Source organism: Lepidochelys kempii, chromosome 6 (genome assembly GCF_965140285.1).
Source record: "Lepidochelys kempii isolate rLepKem1 chromosome 6, rLepKem1.hap1, whole genome shotgun sequence".
Lineage (NCBI taxonomy): Eukaryota > Metazoa > Chordata > Testudines > Cheloniidae > Lepidochelys > Lepidochelys kempii.
In genome coordinates, this window is record NC_136385.1 from 61,240,907 (window position 1) to 61,264,642 (window position 23,736).

The 23,736-nt window shown below is 45.0% G+C and overlaps 1 protein-coding gene across 1 annotated transcript in view; it reads right to left on the reverse strand.

Annotated features, from left to right (window-relative positions):
- Positions 1–23,736, reverse strand: part of LRP4 (LDL receptor related protein 4) — a 104,794-nt gene that overhangs the window by 52,150 nt on the left and 28,908 nt on the right. Inside the window, exon 2 of the mRNA XM_073348230.2 lies at positions 4,212–4,358. Coding sequence (XP_073204331.1) covers positions 4,212–4,358 — 147 coding nt within the window. The remainder of the gene's footprint in view (positions 1–4,211; positions 4,359–23,736) is intronic.

Genomic DNA, 23,736 nt, shown 5'->3' on the forward strand with positions numbered 1-23,736 from the left:
GCGAGAACAGGCATTGTGGGACACCTCCAGGTGGCCAACTGCAGTGCTGTAATCAACCAGGGTGTCTACATTGGCACCACGACACTGTAGCCCCAGCACTAAAAAAAAAAACACCCTGACGAAAGGCATAGAGCTTTTACAGTGCTGCAACTGTGCCGTTTCTGTGCACTAAATGGCTTGGCAGTTACACCTCAGGCGTTACATCGCAGAAAGCTGCTTTACTGCACAGAAACTTGCCAGTGTAGACAAGGCCCTAGATTTGGGGTGGGAGTGAGATTTCCCGCCTCGGGGGGAAGATTTGACAGGTGGTTGGTAGCCACCATAGTTAGACGGAGCTTAAAACTTAAGACAAGGCCCACTCTTAAAGGAGGACGTGTTCTCCTCTGTGCATCCCCTTCCTGCACCCGCTTTGGGCTGGCGCATCTCCTTTCATTGCTGCATGTCTTGCGCTCTTGTTCACCTTCCATTTCAAGCCCTCCCCACATGATCTTTAACAACAATTAGCACCTTATCACTTCAAAGTTACAAATGGAACTAATGTAAAATTATTTAATTGCAATTAACTAGCTCAATTACTCCAGCATACACCTCGCTTTATGGTCAGAGATCCCACCTCAAGAGCGGAGACCTTTGGGTCTGGGTCACTGTTTGCCTTTGGGGTTATGAGTTCTAGAGTCCCCACAGTCCCCTCCCTCTCGGGAGTTGGGCATGGCACTCTCAGGAGCTCATCAACATTACTTCACTGATTGGCCAGAGGAGGAGCTAGAGTACCATACCTTGCTGAAGGCTGGTCCCTGTACCTTCTTCTCCGTCTCAGATAGGAGCACACATGTGGCTCCACAGAACTAGATTCATGGGCCAAAACACATCACATGGCTCATTCCAGTCTGACTCCTAGCTCCATGGTTTTCAAGGAATCTCAATGATGTCTTAATTGGGCCTTTAACTTCTGCAAGGGAAGCATGCAATCCTATTCCACTGCCTGGTACTTATGCCTATAAAAGCTACCTGGGAATTCAGGAGTTTTAGACATGGTGAAAATGAGCAGACAGGAAACAGGGCAAGTTCCGAATAGGAGACAATGAGAGAGGGGAGCTGGAAGCAGACAAGTTCCAACAGGAGGAGGCAGTAGCAGCAACTCTAAATGGGACAACATATGGATTTTGAAGAAGCTGGATGAACAGTGGGAAAGTGGAAGGACGGAAAGGGTTAGGCCATGATGGGAGTGCTCTTAAAGGTGCTTTGCAAGGAGCTTGTGAGGATCCAACACCTTCAGAAGTCTCTGGGAAGACTTTAACAGCCAGGCTAGGAAAGGGATTCAGCACTGTTGGCTTCAACAAGGAGCTTTCACCATAATTGCCAGGCAGAATGGGAGATTAATAAAGAAAGCAGTCACCAGCACCCCACATCACAAAGCTGTCCTGTCCCTAACAGGCTGGTAATATCACACAGCATGGTGCATGCTAGACAGCCACTCAGATGACTCAGCAGCCTCAATGGAGCAGAAGTGTTGTGAGTGCCTCACTAAGCCTGGCAACTGGGAATGCTCACATAGTCCTGGGATTGGTGGGTTCTTTTTAAGTCCTTTGTGAGAGTCACCAGCTCCTCAGCTCCAGCATCTAGCTTCTGCTTTTGCCCTCCTTCCTACCCTAGCTGTGAGCTGAAGAATTCTTTCCCTTTATCTACCCTGTTTATTTGTAGGTATTTACAGAGGCAGATCGTTTTCCAACCCCTCCCCTCAAGTTACATTTATATAGGGTAGAAGTATCTCCTTCCAGCTCTTCTCCCATTTTACCAGTTTTGTTACCCTTCTTTGTATGCTCTAGCAGTTTGTCTCTCTTCTTCTAAATTGTGGAGACCAGAACTACACACAATAGTGTGGCAGGAGGGGGTCTAATCACTCCTGTCTCAGACTTGCTGTTTTCCAGAGAGCTCCCCCCCACACACACACTTTGCAGCTGTGTTATCTCCTGTCCCTGAGTGCAAAGGGTCAGTCACTCAGATTGATTCATGTTGATGGCTTGATATTCCCAGGATTTCTAGCTCACATGGTTGTCTGCAACTGCCATGTTTATTTCTTCTCCCTCCCAATCATAGGGAGTTCAGCCAATCTGATCACAAATCAGTTTTCCACCCCTCCCCAGTTTGTGTGAAGCCTCACTCCTTGTGTGAAGCCCAAGTAGACCCTGTCTCCCTTTTATCTCCATCCTGCCTCAGTAAGCGCACTGGAGGCCACCAAGACCAATTTTCAAAGTCAGCCCAGGGTGCTTGGTTATCAGATATTCCTGCCTCAACTCCCCTATTCTCAACCTGAGACAGACAACTGGTGGGTTCCTGTTTCTCTCCTCCCACCTTTTTCAGGGATCGAGACTTTCCCTGGCTCCCAGTCACCCACCCCCACAGCACGAAGGTTCTTCTCAGAGGTTTTGTGCTTTTTCTCCCTTGGCCCAGTCCTGCAGGTCTGGACAGATTCCATCCCCATTGCTCCACTTCCTCCTTTGTTCTTGGACTCTCCAAATATTGTCTCAGATTATTTCCCTGCTTCCTGCACAGGGTTCTCGGGTTCTCTTCCCACTGGTCACCTTTATATCAGAGACCTGCTCCCTTTATTTTCCTGAGGGTCTATTTTCCCCCGGTGAGTTTCCCATGTTTCTAAATATTCTGTCCAGAGATGCAGGAACCAAGGTTGGGGAGGAAGGGAACTTCCCTACCAGCAGTGCAGGATTCTCCCACATCTACGCAGAGAAGCAAAAGGGGGCAGAGAAACATCAGTGGGATTCTCCAATACTCCATTGCACAAGGGGAATGAAATTTTCTCCTGCACAGATGTCAGAACAGCAGGAATCAAGGAGAGGTTGGGTAGGGACACACAATTCAGTGGAGAAAGATTTCCCCACCTCCACTAGAGACAGAGGGGCCTGGATTCCCTTTGGATACTAGGTCATTTGAAGAAAAGTAATTCTTTCAAGTTGAGCTTTATCCTCCACTGGAATCTGAAATCCCAGGAGGTGAGTAAAGGAAGCAGCTACATTTCCTTGTGGTCTTAGGGAGAGCATTTCTGCATTCTAATTCTTTTCCTTCCTGCTAGGCCCACTGGGAACCCAGCTTTTCATCGGTTCCCATCTGTGCACTCAGCTAAACGGACACTGACATCAGCTGTCAGATGATCTTGCTCACAGGATCCCATAGCAACAGGTGAATGAATGACAGGAGTGTAGCTTAGAAGGGCTGCTTTCCCCTCCCCTCACGGAGCACCCAGGGTGGGTAACATTGCAGCCTGCAAGATGGAGGGAGTGCACACTAGTTCAGAACATACTCACACAGCACGTTTATTTTCTCCACCTATATACCTCAGTTATTTACTGGGCAGCTGTTCCTTTCACATGAGGAAGAGGACACTCCCGTCCCCTCACACAAACACAGTTCCTCCCACATGACCCCCAACCAGTCCCAAAAGCAAGAATGGCCTTGCCCAATGCCCCAGGTTAATGGATTCTGGCTCTGTGAGACCAGGGAATATGGGAGCCTCGGAGTCCGGAGCCCCCCAGCTACTAGCTCCTGAGCTCTGAAATCTGGGGACCATCAGCTCAAGCACCTTAGTAAACCTCAACTGTTGTGATGGTAAATGGAAAAGCATCTCATATAGTCAGGGCCACTGGGGCTCCTAAAAAGGAGCCAGGTGGTGAAGGAGACACACTGCCCAAGGGCAATTGATTTGAAGGGACGGTGGAGCAGAGAAGTAGGCTCGTTTGGCGTGTCTGTCTGTTCACAAGTTTTACATTTTAGTTCAAAACTATTTTCACCAGCTCAAACAGAATTAAATCAAAGTTAAAAAAAAAAAAAAAAAAAAAAGCATGCTGGGGACTAAACATGGGTATAGTTCAGAGCAAGCCTCCTCCTTGACTTCCACTCTGACTACAGCTGCCTCCACTAGTCCCATCCTGCGCTATCTATACATGTAGTCCTGACCAATAGCTCTCTATTATTCCAGAAATAGGCCTCAGTCAAAAAGGACAGTTAGCAGGTGGGAAACAAACCATAACGAACTCATTGTAAATCAGACACAGAGTTCTCAGGTCCGTAGAGGAAAGTTAAAGCCTTCATATTCAGCCTTCTCTCTCTCTCACTCACTCATACACACCCCCTCCTGCCTGCAGATACCTGCTAGTATGCGCGCACGCATATACACACAAATGGAGTTATTTCCTTACTGCAGCCATCTTCATCACTGTGGTCCCCACAGTCATTGTCACCATCACACTGCCACTGAGCTGGGATGCATGTGCACTCGCCGAAGGCACTGACTGCACAAGTAAAGTGATTGCGTCCACAGGAACAGTCAGTGCTGCTTATTACACCTGCACGGGGAGAGAAAGAAAATAACCAGATGATCAGAGAGAGGGAGAAAGGACCCCATTGTTTTAACATAAGCGCACCAGCTTCCAAACAACGTCACAATTATTCTCCACATACACAATACACATGCACACGTGTGCAAACACATATACAACCCATTGCAAAAAGAAAAACACCTTCTATCCTTGGTCTCAATGATGTGCATAGATTCCCGGAGTGACACTATCTGGAGGTAACACCACAAAGCAAGCAGCCAGAAAGAGGCCTAGGGATCAGCATAGCAGGCAGATATTTGGGCTTCCTTAAATTTAATTGTAATTGCCACTTTGTCACCAGTGCATCTTTGTTATTTACTTGAGTCTAGTTCATCTAAGAGCAGACCTCTATGGATTTAAAACAGTGCACTATAATTCATCTGCTGACGTTTGCTGTCGCACCTCATTGTGGTGCTCATGGAAACAAGAGAAGAACACGGGACCCATTTAAGAGAAAACGGAACAGAAGTAAACATGGGTGGAATCTTCCACAAGATCTGTAACAGTGAGATGGGTGAGGCTCTGGCATCAACTTCCAAGAGATAAGGTGGAAGCCCTGCAACCTAGGACCAGAGATGGGAAGACAAAAGCCATAGAGAACAGACTATAGGGAATATTCCATGACTAGACCCGAAGGAATGGGTGGACAAGATGGCTTAATAGGCATTTGCATCTTTAATTTCTATGATTTGTGAATTAAGAACTCTTCCAATTTTATCCCAAGTCTTGCGATATTGTGCGGGGTGCTAAACAATCACATGATTTTCTGATTTCTGCCTTCAATCTTATGAAGTTTTATCCTTATCCAAAATGGCCACCAGTCTCACTGATGATAATGGGAAATGAAACCACAGACTGCCCTCAGCAAGTTGGCCATCATGTCCCTTTAATCTTTGCCTGTGAAAGTGACACTGTCCCCAGGAAAGATGGTCACCATCTCCCAGGAGAATGCAGAGGAGGCAGGAATGAAACTATAGTGACAGCAAGGAGGGTGAATCTGTTACATAACAGAGTGTTGCCTACACTTGTAATATTTGATATTTTACTTAAAGCCCTCCTGGCATCTCAATTACATGAGCATCTCAGTTTCTAACCTATTGGGGAGAAACGCGTTGACATGAGACTCAAGTGCATCCTAAGAGCTTACAAACCAGGAGAGAAATATAAATAAAACTTTAAAATAAAAGTCTCATGATCTCTACGGGCCTAGCTCATGATATTGAACATTTGGGTTTGCAATACTGGAAATGGGACAGGAAACTATATGGAGTCAGGGGAATGTGGGGAGCCCGAGCAACAGAGGGTTGTGCTTAGGGAACATAACATGGCAGAAAAGGAGAATGTGAATGGTAGGAAGCTGTGAGGGGAAAGGAAGGGAAGTATAGGAGGGGCAAGAGAGATCAAGTGGGGCAGCCAAGCTAGGGAGGGGTACAGAGTGGCAGTTCCCCACCCCCTCAGCAACAGGAGGGGATAAACAGAGCCCCCTTTGAGCAGTGAACAGGGAGGATTGCATTTGTGTATGGGGGTATATTTAAAGCTCAGTTTTGAACCTAAGATGATGGCGCACAAATTGGGGAAGGGGCTGGTCTTCTCTTCCAGGTGAAAAATCAGAAGGGAGGCAAAAACCAACATGATTATTAATTTTTAAATATCTCAATTTTTAAACTAATCTCATGAATTTTGAGGGTCTGATGCATGATTTTTGAACATATGAGCTGGCAATACTGAACACTTGCAGCAGACGTCCCAGCCCCCCCTCACACATACAGAGCACTCCAGAATGACTTAGTAGGAAGGAAAACAAAGGAGGCCATCAGACCCAGACAGTGCGGAGCTAGGGTTGCCAGGTGGACCTCTAAAAATCCAGTCAGCGGCACCGCAGGGCTTAGGCAGGCTCCCTGCCTGCCCTGGCTCCGCGCTACTCCTGGAAGCGGCCGGCATGTCCAGTCCCTAGGCACAGTGGTGGCCACAGGGGCTCCACGCACTGCTCCCGCCCCAAGCGCCAGCTCCGTAGCTCCCATTGGCAGAGAGGCGCAGCGCATGGAGCCACCTGGCCACCCCTGTGCCTAGGAGCCAGAGGGAGCTACCGGTTGCTTCTGGGAGCCACCTAAGGTGGGTGCCACCCAGAGCCTGCACCTCTCACCCCCTGCCCCAGCCCTCCTGCACCCCAACCCCACATCCCCGGCCTCACTCCAAAGCCCGCACCCCCAGCTGGAGCCCTCACCCCCTCCTGCACCCCAACCCCCTGCCCCAGCCCAGTGAAAGTGAGTGAGGGTGGGGAAGCATGAGTGACAGAGGGAGGGGAGATGGAGTGAGCGGGGGTGGGGCAAATGTGCTCAGTTTTGTTTGATTAAAAAGTTGCCAGCCCTACGCTGAGCTGATCAGCAACACCAGCAATGGGGGTTCCATGCTATCTAAAGTCAAACACCTACTAGTCCTCTACAGAATCCTTAAAGGAAAAAAAGAGGGTTGATAAGATCTGAACTTTTAGTGTATCTGTTTTAAATTAAAGACTCCTAGACCTTCTTTAATAGACCATAAGGAGAGTTGTGGGGAGGAGAGAAGACATACAAGCTTTTCCTCCCTCCCCTGCTTCCTTTGCACATCATTTTTAAAAGGCTTCATGGAAACATGTTCTGAGAAGGAATTTTAAAGAATAGAGAAATAGTCAACATTTGGTGCAAAAAGGAAAGAAAAAAATGCTTCAAGAGTAAAGCGCTGGGACAAAGATGAGAGAGTGGGAAAAGGAGACCAAGGGAATGATGAGGTGGGAATTGATAGCAGAGCAAAGGGGTGGGGGAAGAACACAGAAATGTAGGCATTAGCTGAGTATTACAGAGCCCTGAAAATGAGGCCAAGCTAAGAAACTTGAGCATGATTCAGAAGGTGGGGAAAGCCAGGGACGGTGTTCAAACAGGAAAGCAAGATGTCATCCATGGAACTTGCCTGACTATTGGAAGATAATCATTTGGGGTAAATAATCAGCTTGCCAATTCAAAATTAAGTTTACAAGAACAAGCACCCCCTTCAAAGCTCTTCACCAACCCACACTGTGATAGAAAAACACTCAAACTGGAAACTTATGAAAATTCAGGGCAAACCGTCTTCTGCTGGCAGCCTACCACTACTTAGAAAGGCAGAAACCTATTGCATTTTGTCTCTGTGCTCTCAAGTTGACCTTACCTAACCCCTTTCTATGGTCAACTTCACAGAGCACCAATTATTCTACCATTTTGCCCAACATTACCTGGCAACTTATCTGAGCTAGTCTGAACTCTGACTGTGCTCTAAGGGAAGACACAGCAGCACCTCCAGCTTCCTGCTCCCATACAGCAACAATCTGGGAGGTAAAGGAAAGTGGATGAGATTTTATAGTTTCAGTGTTGTCCCCTTCTCCACAAAAAAACAGAATAAAAACAAATTGAACAGAGGGCTAAGCCTAGAGCAAGTTTGAGCCAGCCAATTTGAGGTGGCATCTGCCAACCACAACAAGTAAAGCGTCAAGACAGGCAACTCCCAAACTTGGGGGGAAACTTTTACAAATTATTTTTAGATGAATGGCCAATCAGAGGTTTATTTTTATGGGGCATTAGTTTTGCTGCCAAATATCAAGATGGTGATGGAGCTTAGAGAGCTGAAGGGGAATAACTGTCTAGTAACATTAAGAATTCACTGTGTGTGCTGCAACTTAGTCTGCTGTATTCCCAATTTTATTATTATCTTTAAAGTTAAACTCTTCTATTAATCATAGAAATGTAGGGCTGGGAGGGACCTCGAGAAGTCATCAAGTCCAGCCCCCTGTGCTGAGGCAGGACAACATACAGCTAGACCATCCCTGACAAGAGATTGTCCAAGTAAATGTGCTTTGCTTGGCCTAAACTGAAAAATAGTTGAGCCATGTGCCTTTTATGATCTTCAGCGGCCTAATATTTTGTGGTTTGCGATCTTTTGTTTTACTGGCCTTGTGGTTATTGCTAAGTGCCTTTTATAAACCCCACTTTACCCTGACAACACTGCAAGCTGAGGACACTGCACCCTTGTACAGATACAACAACCACCTGCCCCCAAGACTGAGAAATAGGCTTAAATTTTTGTACATAACTAATCACAATTAATTTGTGTAAAAGAACTAACCACAGATAGATGGACAATATCTCTCTTCTACAAACACAAAAGGTAAAATCCCCCCTTCCCCTCCGAAGTCAATGAGAGTTTTGTCCTTGATTTCAATGAGGCAGGATTTCAGCCTCCATGTCCAACACTCTGCTCTAGCCTCTCACATACAGCATATCCGGAACTTTATTGCTGCTCCCCCCGTAACAGGAGACACCAAGAAGACTGGGAGGAACAGTCTCCTAATCCCTAGAGTACCAAATTACCTTGAGGAAAAGTAGAAAGAGTGCAGTGGGTGTGAGGAGATTCAATGAAGCGTCATTCCTTGCTGATGAGTGCTCTCTCTAAAAATAGGGCATATGTGATAGGAAACTAACCAAGTGCACATCAGTGTGGAACATGACCCGTCTCACGTTTCAATCCCAATCAGCTAGAGGAATCTGGAAATGGGCCGGAAGTCAGGGTGTCTCCCCTCCGGGCAACTAAATAAGCAACAAGGCAGAAACATCCCCTTATAACCACATTAGAATGTCACTCACTTGGGCTACTGCAGACTCCTCTACAACAACAGGAACACACACTGGCATCCCCAATCTTGACTTTGCTAAACATTTATCTAGAACTTTTCATTGTCAAGGAGACCCAGACACTATTGACTCTCTATACATAAGAGTCACTTCACCTGTCTCTGAAGCAAAATGGAAACTGTTTAACAGCACATAGAAACCCCCTAGCTACAGGAAGATGGTAAGAATATTGACTCAGTTGGTGGGCTAACTGCACCTTTGACCCCTCCTGCTCTCTTTAAGAGCACCACCTCGGGTTTTGGGCCTCAAGCGGTCACCTCTCTAGGGGTAGAGTCACACAATTTTCCCATTCTTAGACCTGGGCTGCAGTCCTCAGCAGGACAGACTTATTTTCAGTGCCTAAAGTTCTCTTCCCTCCAAGAGCAACGATAGTGGTGCCCAGTAATCAAGCAACCTTCTTCAAGCAAAATTTTATTTATTTAGAATGAAAGCATTATATAGAGAAAACAGATATAAAAAACAATCAACCATCCTATATGCAGACCTATCTACCTAGAGTTTACCATCCAAAAAGCAGACTAAACAAACTCAGAGAATTGGTAGATAAGGTGGCATAGGAAGAAAATTTAAGGGAAAAAGGAGTTCAGGAGAACTGGCAGTTTCTCAAGGAGACAATATTAAAAGGTACCACTGCAAAGTATCCCAATGCAAAGGAAATGCTGGGAAGAACAGAGGCCATCAGCACTCCATCAGGAGATCTTTAATGACCTGAAATCAAAAAGGAATTCTACAAAAAGTGGAAACATGGATGAATTGCTAAGGACTACAGAACAATAGCACAAGCATGTAGGGACAAAATCAAAAAGCCTAAGGCACAACATGACCCTTGCTAGGTGTAACTCATAATAAGGCAGTGACAAGAGATTCTTTAAATACATTAGGAGCAAGAAAAAGATGAAGGAAAATGTAGCAGGGAAGGAGAGCTAATAACTGATTATATCAATAAAGCTGAGGTGTTTCATGCCTATTTTGCTTCAGTCTGCACTAAAACGGTTAATAGCAACTGGATACTCAACACAATTAATACGAATGACAAGGAAGAAGGAACACAGGCCAAAATTGGGAAAGAACAGGTTAAAGACTATTGAGATAAGTTAGATGTATTCAGGATGGCAGAGCTTGATGAAATTCATCCTAGGGTCCTTAAGCAACAAGCTAAAGCAACCTTGGAACCATTAGTAATCATCTTTGAAAACTCCTGGCAGATGGGTGAGGCCCCAAAAGACTGGGCAAACATAGTGCCTATCTTTACTTCATTTGAGAAAGAAAAATCAAATGCACAACTACAAATCAAGATAAATATGAGTCAACAGTGTAACACTGTTGCAAAAAAAGGAAACATCATTCTGGGATTATTAGTGTTGTAAGCAAGACACAAGAAGTAATTCTTCAACTCTACTCCACGCTGATTAGGCCTCAGTTGGAGTATTGTGTCCAGTTCTGGGTGCCACATTTTAGGGAAGATGTGGACAATTCTGAGAAAGTCCAGAGAAGAGCAACAAAAATGATTACAGGTCTAGAAAACCTGACCTATGAGGGAAATTGAAAAAATTTCAAATTTTTTGTTTAGTCTGGAAAAGAGAAGACTGAGAAAGGACATGATAATTTTTCAAGTATGTAAAAGACTGTTAAAAAAAAAAAGGAAGAAAAATTGTTTTTGTTAACCTCTGAGGATAGGACAAGAAGCAATAGGCTTAAATTGCAGCAAGGGCAGTCTAGGTTGGACGTTAAGAAAAACTTCCTAGCTGTCAGAGTGGTCAAGCATTGGAATAAACTGCCTAGGGAGGTGGTGGAATCTCAGATATTGGAGATTTTTAAGAGCAGGTTAGGCAAACACCTGTCAGGGATCGATCTAAATACTTAGTCCTGCTATGAGTCCAGGGGACTGGACTAGATAACCTCTGTATGATTCTAAAGTGGGGAATAGCTGGCCATGTGGTAGTACTGTTGAAAAGGATCTGGAGGTTATAGAGGATTACAAATTGAATATCAGTGAACAACGTGATGCACTACAAAAAGACTAATGTTCTGGGGTGAATTAGCAAGAGTGTCATATGTAAGACACTGAATGTAATTGTTAGGCTCTACTCAGCTCTGGTGAGGCCTCAGCTGAAGTATTGAGTCCAATTCTGGGCACATATAGCAAATATATGGACAAAATGGAGAGAGAGTCAAGAGGAGAGCAACAACGATAAAAGGTTTAGAAAACCTGACCTATGAAGGAAGGTTACAAAAAACTGGACACGTTTAGCCTTGAGAAAAGACGACCGACTGGGGACCTGACTCCAGTCTTCCAATATGTTAAGGGCTGTTATAAAGAGGACGGTGATCAACTGTTCTCCATGCATTACCTAGGGAGGTGGTAGAATCTCCTTCCTTAGAAGTTTTTAAGGTCAGGCTTGACAAAACCCTGGCTGGGATGATTTAATTGGGGATTGGTCCTGCTTTGAGCAGGGGGTTGGACTAGATGACCTCCTGAGGTCCCTTCCAACCCTGATATTCTATGATTCCACCGAAGGTAGGACAAATAGTAACTGGCTTAATCTGCAGAAAGGGAAATTTAGTTTAGATATTAGGAAAATCTAACTATAGTGGTAGTTAAGCTCTGGACTAGGCTTCCAAGAGCTCATGGATTCCCCATCACTGGAGGTTTTTCAAAACAGGTTGGAGAAACGCCGGTCAAGGATGGTCTAGGTTTACTTGGTCCTGCCTCAGAGCAGGGGGCTGGACTTGACTTTTCAATGTCCCTGCCAGCCCTACAGTTTTATGATTCTACTCCTCTCATGTTAGTCTAGCAGGACCAACTTCTTCAGAGCTTCTCAGTGTCAACCCGTCCCCTTGAACAGTCCCTGACAACTGATCCCCTCTTCCTCTCCTGAGAGAGCTTTTTAACTTGTTTAGTGTCCTGTTGATCTTTAGTTTCGCAGCCTGGCAAAACAGCTGTGCAACATCAGGCTGAAGCCTGGAAGCATGCCATTGTCCTGTAATTACACCTCAATGTGTGTTGGTAGGTTTGCTTTTCTCTAGCTCCTGTGTTGCTTTCCTGGTTGTTTCCCTCCTCCCCATCCCAGTTCCCTATTAAGCTAGATCAATACATTCATAGAGGAAAGTCTTATAACCCAACATACAATAACTTTCCCTTACTGACCAGGTCACATACAGCGTTCATAAAGTTATTACATTTCAGTAGTCTGGGATTATTACATAGCAGCTCCACATCCATCACAAAAAATACATCCATTGCAGGGGAATTTAGGGACTCAGAATGTAATCACCCAGACTGGATTTTGCAGCCCCCCGTTTTATTAGAGGTGCCCTTTTTCAGATGAGATTAAAAGTCTTGCTTCATTTAACTTCCCATGGCCCTTTTCCTTCCAAGGGTAGGGATATTAATTCCAATTTCAGCAAGAACATAAGAACAGCCATACTGGGTCAGAAAAAAGGTCCATCTAGCCCAGTATCCTGTCTTCCGACAGTGGCCAATGCCAGGTGCCCCAGAGGGAATGAACAGAACAACAGAGATTATGTGGCTACTCTCATTTCCAATCTGTTGCTGGTTCATCTTCCATAGACTGTTGCTTAAAAAAGTTCCCCATCTGCGGAGGCTGGCCTCTGAAGTTAATAGCTAGTTGGCTGATCAACTCTTTGTCAAGATGTGGAAGCTCACTCTGGAACGGTAGCATTTTCTAGTAAGCCCTGAATAAGGTTGAAGTTGCCTCATGTGGACATGGGCTGAGGGTAGCACATGTAATGATGCTGCTATGGATCCTAGGTGGGTCCTCAGGAGTACCCACATTCCTTACTCCCAGACACACATGACCAAGTGAGTAAGCAGGGTACTGCTTCCCTCCCACCCCCCCAAAAACAACACCTTTTTAGTTATCTATTTCAACCTAACATGACTCTACAGAAACTGGCAGACAACAATTTTGCTTGTTGGGTAGGAGTGATGCATTTACCCATAATTAGCTAATCGCTATGTTCTGGGTACACATACATCTATACCTTTCATAGTATTGCTAATCTGAGAGATTTTTGGTGAGATGGGATGAGAGTACTGATATGATGCTCTGAAAATCCAGAGAAGACAGTATCTGCCTGGGTTTATTGCCTGTATAAACTATTCAGTTTTGAACCACATGGATCTAGGAAGAACAATCATTCTTTAGGTCCAAGACAGAGTGTCACACACAACCTCCACAATGGACAAAACATTTACCTTCACTTGGTGCACTAGAGCAAAATGTTAATGGCATACTGACTTTTGTCTGACACATCTCATCACTAGAAACACACAAACAAATTGGAGAGAAGCTGAAAGAAAATATTATGGGGAGAGGGGAAAAAAACTAAATATGTATAAAGTCTCTGGAGAATGGGGGGGGGGGAGGGGAGGAGAGGGTGTTACAGGCTAGCTGACCCATTAAGGAGAGTCAGGCCCAGCCTCACTTGTGATGGCTGAGATCCCCCACCCCACTGATCCTGATAGGCTAGAGATCAAAAGACCTTGTTCAATTATTAGGCCCAGCTGAGAACAAGAGTCCTTTATTTCATTATTTGTTTTGGACTGACTTTGGACTCTGTTACTCTGGATGGGAGTTGAACGCTTGTAATGACCTGACTGGAGGGTGAGCCACCAGAGAGGGCTGGTAACACAGTACGGGAAACTGAGGCACAGCAGCTGCAGTGCTTTGCTCACTATGAGGAGTCACACTGCTGTGACAGTGAGATAACATGCTAAAATATTTGAAGCATCTGAACCCCTTATTGGGAAACCCCAAAGTAGACACTGCAAAACCTGCCTTACAAGAGAAGCTATCCTTTTAGCAGGAGTGTCTCTGACACTCCCCTCAGAACACAAAATTGAGGCAGTGGTGCTTGAAGCCTTTGAAACTATTGGCCTGTCCCTACAAGTGGTACATTAGAATGAAAGTTATACAAACTTCTTAATCAGATATCAAATCTCTGGAGGCCAGGGTACATGCAGGCAAAGTTAGTTCAGCTTCTCCCACTACTAAAACATCTTGGTGGCCTTTATCAGTGAGCAATGCCCCTTCTGACATCAGAATGTGTTGGTTTAATGTTCCTTCTCCACTGGCTGCCAGTAGAGCTCTCTGTTTAAACAATGGTCAACAAATCTCTCTTCTAAAGCTGGATTAACTGTACTCTCCTTCAGTGGAAAACTGCTATTTGGGGAAGAGAGGAAAAATCCAAAATGTTCAGTCTCCCTCAAGATAGGCAAGCAAAGAAAGTATAGCCATTTACTATAGAAACTGATTCAGGGAAACAACTTCCTACAGACCAGGAAGGGAATTTCATTCCAACCTAACTATGCTCAGGGCAATTCAAAGATCAGAGAACTGCCCTAACCTCAAGAGACAAATTGCATGATGCAAAACCAAGCCCAGCTCTTAACAGGGGACGACTACAAAACTATTCTGGTATAGGCCTGCAGTTACCTATAGGTGCTACAAACACTGGTAGAGGGGCATGCTACAGAATTTGCCCCAGAGCCTTACTGAAAACATGAATTCTAGCCATGCTTCAAATAAGCTGTCAAGCAATTGTGGGATCTTGTAACAGAGAAATGAAAAAGGCCTTTTAGACCTTCAACTGAACTTTTCTGGTGTCTTGTCAAGTGTAATTTTATATACTGCCAGCAGTGAGGCTTCCACACCTTCCCTGGCTCTCACACTTTACTATCAGAACTCTGTTTTATTTATTTAATCAAAAATATTGCCTAATTTTTTCGACTTTTATCTTCAGCCTATTACTCTTAGTACAACTGTCATCCAGGGCCAAGTTCAGCAGGTCTGGGTTATAATATAAGGAAGACAGGTGCAACAAGATTGCAGTCAATTAAGATTTGAGAGCAGCAAAAGAACATAGGAGTTAATGCTAACAAAAGGGATTCAGAGGAAGTGGAGACAGATTCTTACGAGTACTTTTAAGAGTAAACAAATATAAGAAAAACTGGAGGGAGTAGAATTAATGACTAAAGGGGAAAAGAGACAGGAGGCTTTTTAAAAATAGATCTTAAAAATAAATAAGTCTAGACACTTAGGGCCCAATCCTGCTCTCACTGAATTGCCACCAACTTCAGTGGAAGACAGAGCCAGCAGTTAGCGAATAATGAAGAGCTTATAGAAAGAGCTATTGGTAAAGAGCAGATAGGGGAATATTTGGAAAATGTGAACATAAGCCTCAAGAACTAAATGCTCAAGAGGTGGGGATGACTTAGAGTTGCTTTCTTCTCCCTTTACGTTATATACTCACACCCTGTGAGAGAGAACACTGGAACTCAAGACTCCTAAATTCTAGTCCCACTTCTTCCACTGACTCAGCGCAATATCTTGGGCAAATTATTTCTTTTCATCTGTAAAATATACTACTTCAGCAGGACGCCTGCCTTAAGGCTTAATGCTTGTAAAGTACTTTGGTATCCCTGAATGAAAGGTACTATAGAAGGGTCGATCATCATCACTATAAAGTCCTCCTATTCACAAAACTAATTCAACTTGTCTTGGTTATGAACCCACATGATCAAACTCTGGCTAAAGGACCACAAACAAAGGGAAATGAGAAGTGGCAACATGTCAAGCTGGGGGGGTGGGGGGGGTGGAAGTGCTAGTAGATGCCATCGGGAACAGTGTTAGATCAAGTCTTATTTAATATCTTCATTAGTGATCTGGAGGAGAATAAATGGCACGTTAAAGAAGTCTGCAGTTGATACCAAAATAGGACTTGCTGCAAACACCACTGAAGACTGAAAAGTAATACAAAAGGGACCTGAAAAGATTAGAAATATGGGCAGGAAATTAAGATTCAACCTAGAAAAAAAATGCAGCTAATGCATCTGGTAGAAAATAATTTGAAACAGACTCTCAAATACTCTGAGGGAAGTAAAAATCTGGAAAGCAGCAATGCTTAGAGAAACTAAGGCGAGACAATGGACAAGTTAGACATGGGTTTACAGTACAATACTGAAGCCAGAAAATAGATATGAGCTACATATGCAGAGGCCTGGCATCAGGGACCTGAGAGGTCCCTCCCTAAATAGATCTGAAATAAAATATTCAATTCTAGATACCTCAGCACCAGAAAAATGTAGAGAAAGTGGAGGGAATTCTTAGAACAAAATTAATCAGAGTGCTGAAGGGGTTTCAGAGAAAAAACATAGTATATAGCTTGGGTTAAGTGACAACTAAGGGAAGACATAGCAATAACCATCTACAAATATCTGAAGAGGTTAATACCAATAAAGGAGAGGGATTATTCAGGGTGATCACAGGGATAAAATTATGAGTAAGGAAGTGCAATAAAGCAAGGGAACATTTAGGCTGAACAGCAACATTCCCTATTCCTGACTGTGAGATGCATTAGGTTGTGGTATTGTCTCCCTAGGGAAAGGATGGAAGTCCCATTACTTGAGCTACTTAAGACTAAACTGGACAAAGCACCTGGAGAAGAGACTGTAGAAAACAATCTTGCCTTGCAACGGCTCGAAGGGAAGTGTGGAGTGTGAAAGAGGGATGGACTATATAAAAACAATATAAGAAGTTTTCCGTATCAACTAGGCAACAGCTGAACCTGCTGCTCCAAATAACTGGTGTGGCAAGGCCCATTTATTTAGAGGAAAATAAAGTCAGTCACTCAAAAGTTCAGACAGTTCCATCTCCACACATTGCCTGGAAAGAGCTAAATCCAAGAGTCTGGACGAGTCTAAAAGAACCAAAAGAAACTCCTTCGTTCTTTAGTTCCCTACTTCTCTTGACGTAGGAGTGCACAATTCATGGATCTTTTCTCTACATTTAGTTGCCACTGAATGATAGAAAATTTGCATTGTTATATGGGTTTTAACAAGGTATCTCACTTCGGTCCAGTTAAAAAGGCCTCCACTGTCACTCTAACTGTGCCAAATACAACTAAATGTCACATGACTCACAACCCAGGTCTTAGAGTAGCAGCCATGTTAGTCTGTATCCACAAAAAGAAAAAAAAAAGGACTTATGGCACCTTAGAGACTAACAAATTTATTTGAGCATAAGCTTCCGTGAGCTACAGCTCACTTCATCGGATCATCTGATGAAATGAGCTGTAGCTCACAAAAGCTTATGCTCAAATAAATTTGTTGTGGCACCTTAGAGACTAACACATTTATTTGAGCATAAGCTTTTGTGAGCTACAGCTCACTTCATCAGATGATCCGATGAAGTGAGCTGTAGCTCACAAAAGCTTATGCTCAAATAAATTTGTTAGTCTCTAAGGTGCCACAAGTCCTTTTTTTTCTTTTAACCCAGGTCTTGTTAGCTGGCTCCAAATGCTTGCCAAGGGATACTCTCCATCCAAGCAGTCCAACACAATACCAGCCTCTCAAACCAGTCTTCAAGCATCATGAGTTTGGAGAGTTATAAATCCAATGACAATCATAGAATATCAGGGTTGGAAGGGACCTCAGGAGGTCATCTAGTCTAACCCCCTGCTCAAAGCAGGACCAATCCCCAATTTTTGCCCCAGATCCCTAAATGGCCCCCTCAAGGATTGAACTCACAACCCTGGGTTTAGCAGACCAATGCTCAAACCACTGAGCTATCCCTCCCCCACCCCCACCACCACTGAGCTATCCCTCCACCCCAATATCAATGAGCAAATCTTTTTTCTAGAACCAGAACCTCTATCCTTCAGAGAAGAATTTGGCATGCCTGAAATACCCTAGTCTTCAAGGCTGAACTATCATCACTCTCTTCTCAAGAGTTTCTGATAGCATTAGATCCTGAATAAGACAGTTTACATCCTCACAGTTTCTCCGTAGAATGCATCACTCAAAAACTTACACTGGGGCCCATTAATTTCTGTATCAGGTTTAATATTTAGTTTCGTACCTCCAAGGTACTCACTGGCTGAGGTCCAGCTTCTTCAATCTTTTATCACCACGTATTTACACTCATTCACTGAGGCCAGACTCAGTTGGCTACTTGCTTCGTCCTACATAGAACCTTTGAGTTCCAGAGAGTAAGAGAATTATGTTTCCTGCATGTAGAATGTACTTCCTATTGCTAATAGACATACTGCTGTCTTGACATTAGGTTTGCTGCAGCTTTTGCCTTCTCTTAAGCATAAACCATTTTATAACATATAGCTCATACAAAGCACTCAGCGACTCTTGAAGGATACTGCAGAGAAATGCCTTTTACTTTAAGCCATGAGCGGCTTTTTCTTGCTTCGTTACAAGCTCCTGTGAAATGCAACCAGTAACTATTTCCTACCACACAAACACAGCATTGCAACTAAACATCTCAGGGACAGATCTTACATGGCCACCCAAAATGATAAATGACTTTCACACAGTACCATTTAATGTGTCTCAGTGGAGTGGTCATGAGCCACCAATTGAAAAGAGGTAAACATGAAAAGATTACTTCTGTACAATGTGGTCCAGAGCTGTCACCACCAGCCTCTGGAAACATCAGCCAGAGAACTCATAGTCAGGACATCACCTGCAAGACAGAATGTAAGTGATTCAATCCCTAAAAATTCAAACACAACTGAATGTCTCCTAACTCTAACCCAGTACTAACTACCTTGCAAGTTAGCCAGTCACCTCAGCAACGTGATACAGTGACCATCTATCTCTTCCACTCAGATGTTGTTTACCCCAAGCCTCCCAACCAGCATGGGACAGCAAACAGTAAAGTCACCCACTGCTCATTCCCACTCATGAAAAGACAGTCAAGTTAAATTAATAATTAACCATTCTTCCAACTTACACTATTAGGAGACCTTATCAGACATTGGACAACTGCTAAATCCAAGCTGGATGACTGGGTAAGGGAGCAACATGCTGCTGTGACAGAAGACCAGAGCTAGGAGGTGTTTCAGATGTATTTCACTCCCTGCAGTGGGGAGTGTCCTAATGAATTTCATTAATCACCCTCCTTAGGGAATGAAATTTGTTGACCATTCAAACAGGGAGCCCCCTTCCTGCTTTACAACTCCTATTCCATCCCAACAGAACAAGGGCAGCACTTTGCTCCATCACATATGCTTCTCTTCCCAACTTCCCCAGTTACAGGACTCCTGATGCCAAGGTTTCACTCCCAGGACCTTTCCAATTATCTACCTTTCAGAGAGACATTTCCCCAATTCATAGGCAGAGGAACTCCTCCAACCTTACAACTGTGCATACCACTTCATGAAGGACATAGGCTGTCCAGCTTCAGTGAGATGGTACTCCTATTGTGTTGGGTGGACCACTGGTTAGACACATGGTGTGGTCTCCTTCTAGATCCCAGCTGCCAAACTATATTAGTAGCTAAAAATACATTAAAGATTGCAATATTTATTTCCCCCTGTAAACAATTGCTATAGTTGCCGGAGGGAGGGTTATGAAATCACCTATAGGAGGAGAGGACACCAGAGGTATCTCAAAGAATCTCTCTGTAGAGGTTCACATAATGAAGAGTTTGAGAACCCTCATGAGTCAGGGCATAAGCCAACCACTAACTGCCCAGGGTTAAGAAGAAACTTCCTCTGTAGCATTTGACACTGGCCACTCTCAATATTGAATGAGATGGGCCACTAGTCTAATCAATTATGGCAAGTCCTATGACAGACCCAACTACTCTCTACTTCCAGACCTCAAAACCCCACTACTTGGGTCTCAACATTTCATTCACAAAGGGCTCTGCAGAACCCTGGAGGTCAAACAGACTATAGACCAAACAGTTGGAGAATTATTTGCTTATTATAGCACTGCCAAAAAGGGTTCTGGCTTTTGGATTTCACTGATTTTTCCATTATCCATCTAGGGACTAAACCCACTCCCACCAGCAGCTATTTTCTCGTGACCAAACAGATATCCAGCAGTCACTCCCCAACTCCATCCATTACTGAGTCATTTCTTGGATCTTTTCAGAACCAGAGTTATTTCACAAGTCAGGAAACTTTACAGCTCTGCCCTACCACTGTTTCGCATGAGGTTTAGAACCCTTTGATGTGTTTCAGAGTAACAGCCATGTTAGTTTGTATTCGCAAAAAGAAAAGGAGTACTTGTAGCACCTTAGAGACTAACCAATTTATTTGAGCATAAGCTTTCATGTGCTACAGCTCACTTCATCGGATGTCACCCATGCCAGTAGCATAGGAGACTGGCAGTTTGAATTACATGCATGAATTCCTCCCCCCTTCTGCCTCAACCTCTCTCTGTTTCAATCACTCAGGCATTAACTTTCAGAACAGTTCTAGAACTTCCTCCTGTAATGGCAATATTATCACCATCCTGGTTTATCCTACTTGCCTTATTAACGGCATAGAAGAGGACAAACATTCCAAAATGCAATCTTTCCCCAAAATCTCTATCATGTCTTTTCCAAGCTGCCAGTCTCTGGAATTCACAAGTCACCTTGTTCAGCAGTTGGGAGGCGTTCCTGTCATCCCAGAATGAATAGTTCTACACCTCTCTCAGTCTGGCAGGGCTCAAAGTTGCAGTTTCTCTTAGCTCTCTTGAGCCTTTGGAGGAATCTCCTCTGACTGGGGTTGCCAGGATTAAGTCTGTTAACATAATTTGGTTCTTGGAGAAGATATTTTTGTAGCCTATCTCCTACTATTATGAGAATGTAGGTGCTGCCAGACTAGTTGTTCTTTACCTTAACTTTTATCAGGTTGAATTGGCTCTTTTTCTGTGTCACATCCCACCAGCTCATTCACCTTTTGGGTAACAAAGGACTTCCTTGCTGGTGTGTGAACACCCTAATATTTCTAGCACACAGCTGATTCTCAACCCTCTCAGTCCTTCATTCCACTTGCCGACAGTTCCTTATTACACATTCTCTGAAGGATTTGGGTTCCATTTTCTTCAGGCTCACAGGCTTCTCTCACTTTCAGCTTCCTCTCCCCCTGCCCAAATCTCCACTCTCTTCTGGTCATCCCATTATCCGGTCCATCAGTGCTTGTTGGTACATTTCTGAGGGTCTCCTCAACAGAGGAGAGCATTTTGTATTTAAGGTATTCAGGCCCTCACACTTCTCTATTTGCATTTAAAAAGTATCTGTAAGTTATATGGGCAGGGGGTGTTATTTTTCTATCAAGCTTCCTGATGCACTGGTGTAACCAAGTGGGAATTTTATGCAATATTTTTATGAATCCTATGTATGCCTTGGCTTTCCCTAAATTTCATATGGCTACTCAGTGGGAGATTAAGGGCTGTTTGCTCTCAGGGCAGGCTGGGAGACGTATGCATCTGATGAAGTGATCTGTAGCTCATGAAAGCTTATGCTCAAATAAATGTTTCAGAGTAACAGCCGTGTTTAACACATTTATTCGCAAAAAGAAAAGGAGTACTTGTGGCACCTTAGAGACTAACCAATTTATTTGAGCATGAGCTCACGAAAGCTCATGCTCAAATAAATTGGTTAGTCTCTAAGGTGCCACAAGTACTCCTTTTCTTTTTGCGAATAAATGTGTTAGTCTCTGAAGTGCCACAAGTACTCCTTTTCTTTTTGCGGATACAGACTAACACGGCTGCTACTCTGAAACCTATAGGTATGAATGTTGCCTAGATGGCTGAGCCTGAATGGGTCACTAACAAAGGACTGCCTGAGGCCAACCCCACATCTATGAAAAAGTCAAGACAACAATGGACAATCCAGTTACCAGGACATTGACACTTAGCAGCTAATGACCCAGAGGGAGATGGATTTCCCCATGTCTCAGCAGGGAAGCTGAGCAAAGATCCCAGTTTGAGAACCAAGGACTGGGAAGGTCTGAGGTGGGGAATAAGAGTTGACTGCTGAAGGTACCTAGACACTCACCTGTGAAAAATCCACAACCGAGTGACGCAGTTAAATTGACCTAATGTCTGGTATAGACGGTGCTAGATTGACGGGAGAATTCTTCCATTAATCTAGCTACTGCCTCTTGGGGAGGTGGATTACCTATGCTAATGAGAGACCCCTTCCATTTGGCATAGGTAGTGCCTGCACTGAAGTGCTACAGTGTCACAGCTGCAGTGGTCCTGCCGTAGTTGTCCACACGTAGACAAGCCCTGAGAGAGAGACTGAGCTTGAATATGGGCGTTCACTATAGCTAGGCTGTGCATTAACCTTCATTTCTCTGGGCTAACCAAAGGACTTCCTGTGCTTTGTTTCAGTTGACTAATAACCCCACGTTTTGACAATGCTGTTTGAGTGTCACTGCAAATGCTTGCTGAGGTGCATTAATCCCTGGAGAGCGTACAAGTCTCTACCAGGAGTCCATCTTAGCTGGACTTGCCAAACAGAGTTAAGGTGTGAGGCAGGAGTGCTGAAGCTCCAGAGGTTCAGTCTGAGGAGGCAGTGAGGCCAAGTGGCTTACCCTGATGCAGCCCAACTGCCTCCCGGCGTTCAGTAAGGCCCAGGGCCGTCCCTACCCATATGCAAAGTACACAGCTGCATGGTGCACCAAATTTCCTGGTGCCCTACGCAGCTGCATGCTGCCCCAGCCCCACCCCCGCCTCTTCCCCATGACCCCCGCCCCTGCTCTGCCCTAGCCCCACCCCCACTTCCCCAAAGCCCCCACCCCTGCTCCACCCCAGCCACACTCCCACTCCACCCCTTCCCCTGAGGGCGGCGGTAAGTGGAGTGACCCGGCCCCAGCCCACTCTGCACTGCGCTGCCAGCTCCCAGCCACACCGCCAGTGAGTGCTGGGGGGCAGTTCCACCTGCCCCCTCCCAAGCCCCAAGGCTGGGAGCCAGGGGAGCAGAGCAGAGCAGGTTGGGGCCAGGTCACTCCACTTCCCGCCGCCCTGTGAGTGCAGCGTCAGGCCCCCTGCTGCCATCACCGGGCAGCAGGAAGTGGAGCAACCCGGCCCCAACCCGCTCCGCCGGCTCATGCTGGGGGGCGGTTTCCTCCCTGGCCCCCAAGCCTGCTCCTGCCCCCCCTCCCACAGAGGCCTGAGGCCAGCTCCCCCATAGGGGCCTGGGGTCACACACACACACACACACGCCCTCCGTGGAGGGGCTGCGTAGGGTACCAAAATGGCTAGGGTTGGCCCTGATAAGGCCTACCCTGAAAGAAGAGTGAGACCCTTTGCGGGTTTGGGACACTGAAGGGGTTCCTCCAAGAGACTGTTCCAAAGCTGAGGGTGTAGCACCGATCCCGTGGATCTGTGAAAACTGGCTCCTTGGTGAATGCTAAGTCAGAGAAAGAAAAAAAGAAAAAGAAATAGATGGATCTTACAGTGAGCTGACAGTAGTTAAGGTAGGTCTCTCTCTGATCTCTTTTGGGAGGGTGTTCCCAGGCATTGGGCTTGCTGTTAAAAGGGCTCTGTCTTCTCTTTCAGGACATGTGACTCTCCTTTCCCCACAGCCAGAATATGCAACATTCATTGCTTGTTGTACCCCATTCATGCCCTAAATCTAGTTCTACTGCCCTCACAAATACCCCCCAAAAAATCAACATCACAGGAGTCACACCTCCTTTTCAGGAATAAAGCTGATCAGTGTTACAGGCCCCTCAGTAGTGGGGGATACACCAGTAGGACTGCAATACCCAAGCCCCACCGGGTGAGGAGGGGACAGGGGCTCTCTCCAAAACAGCCTATTTTGGCTTTTGTGGGTTGCAGTCAGACTCTTCCCATCATTATGGTATGATACAGAGAGGCTAGGCTA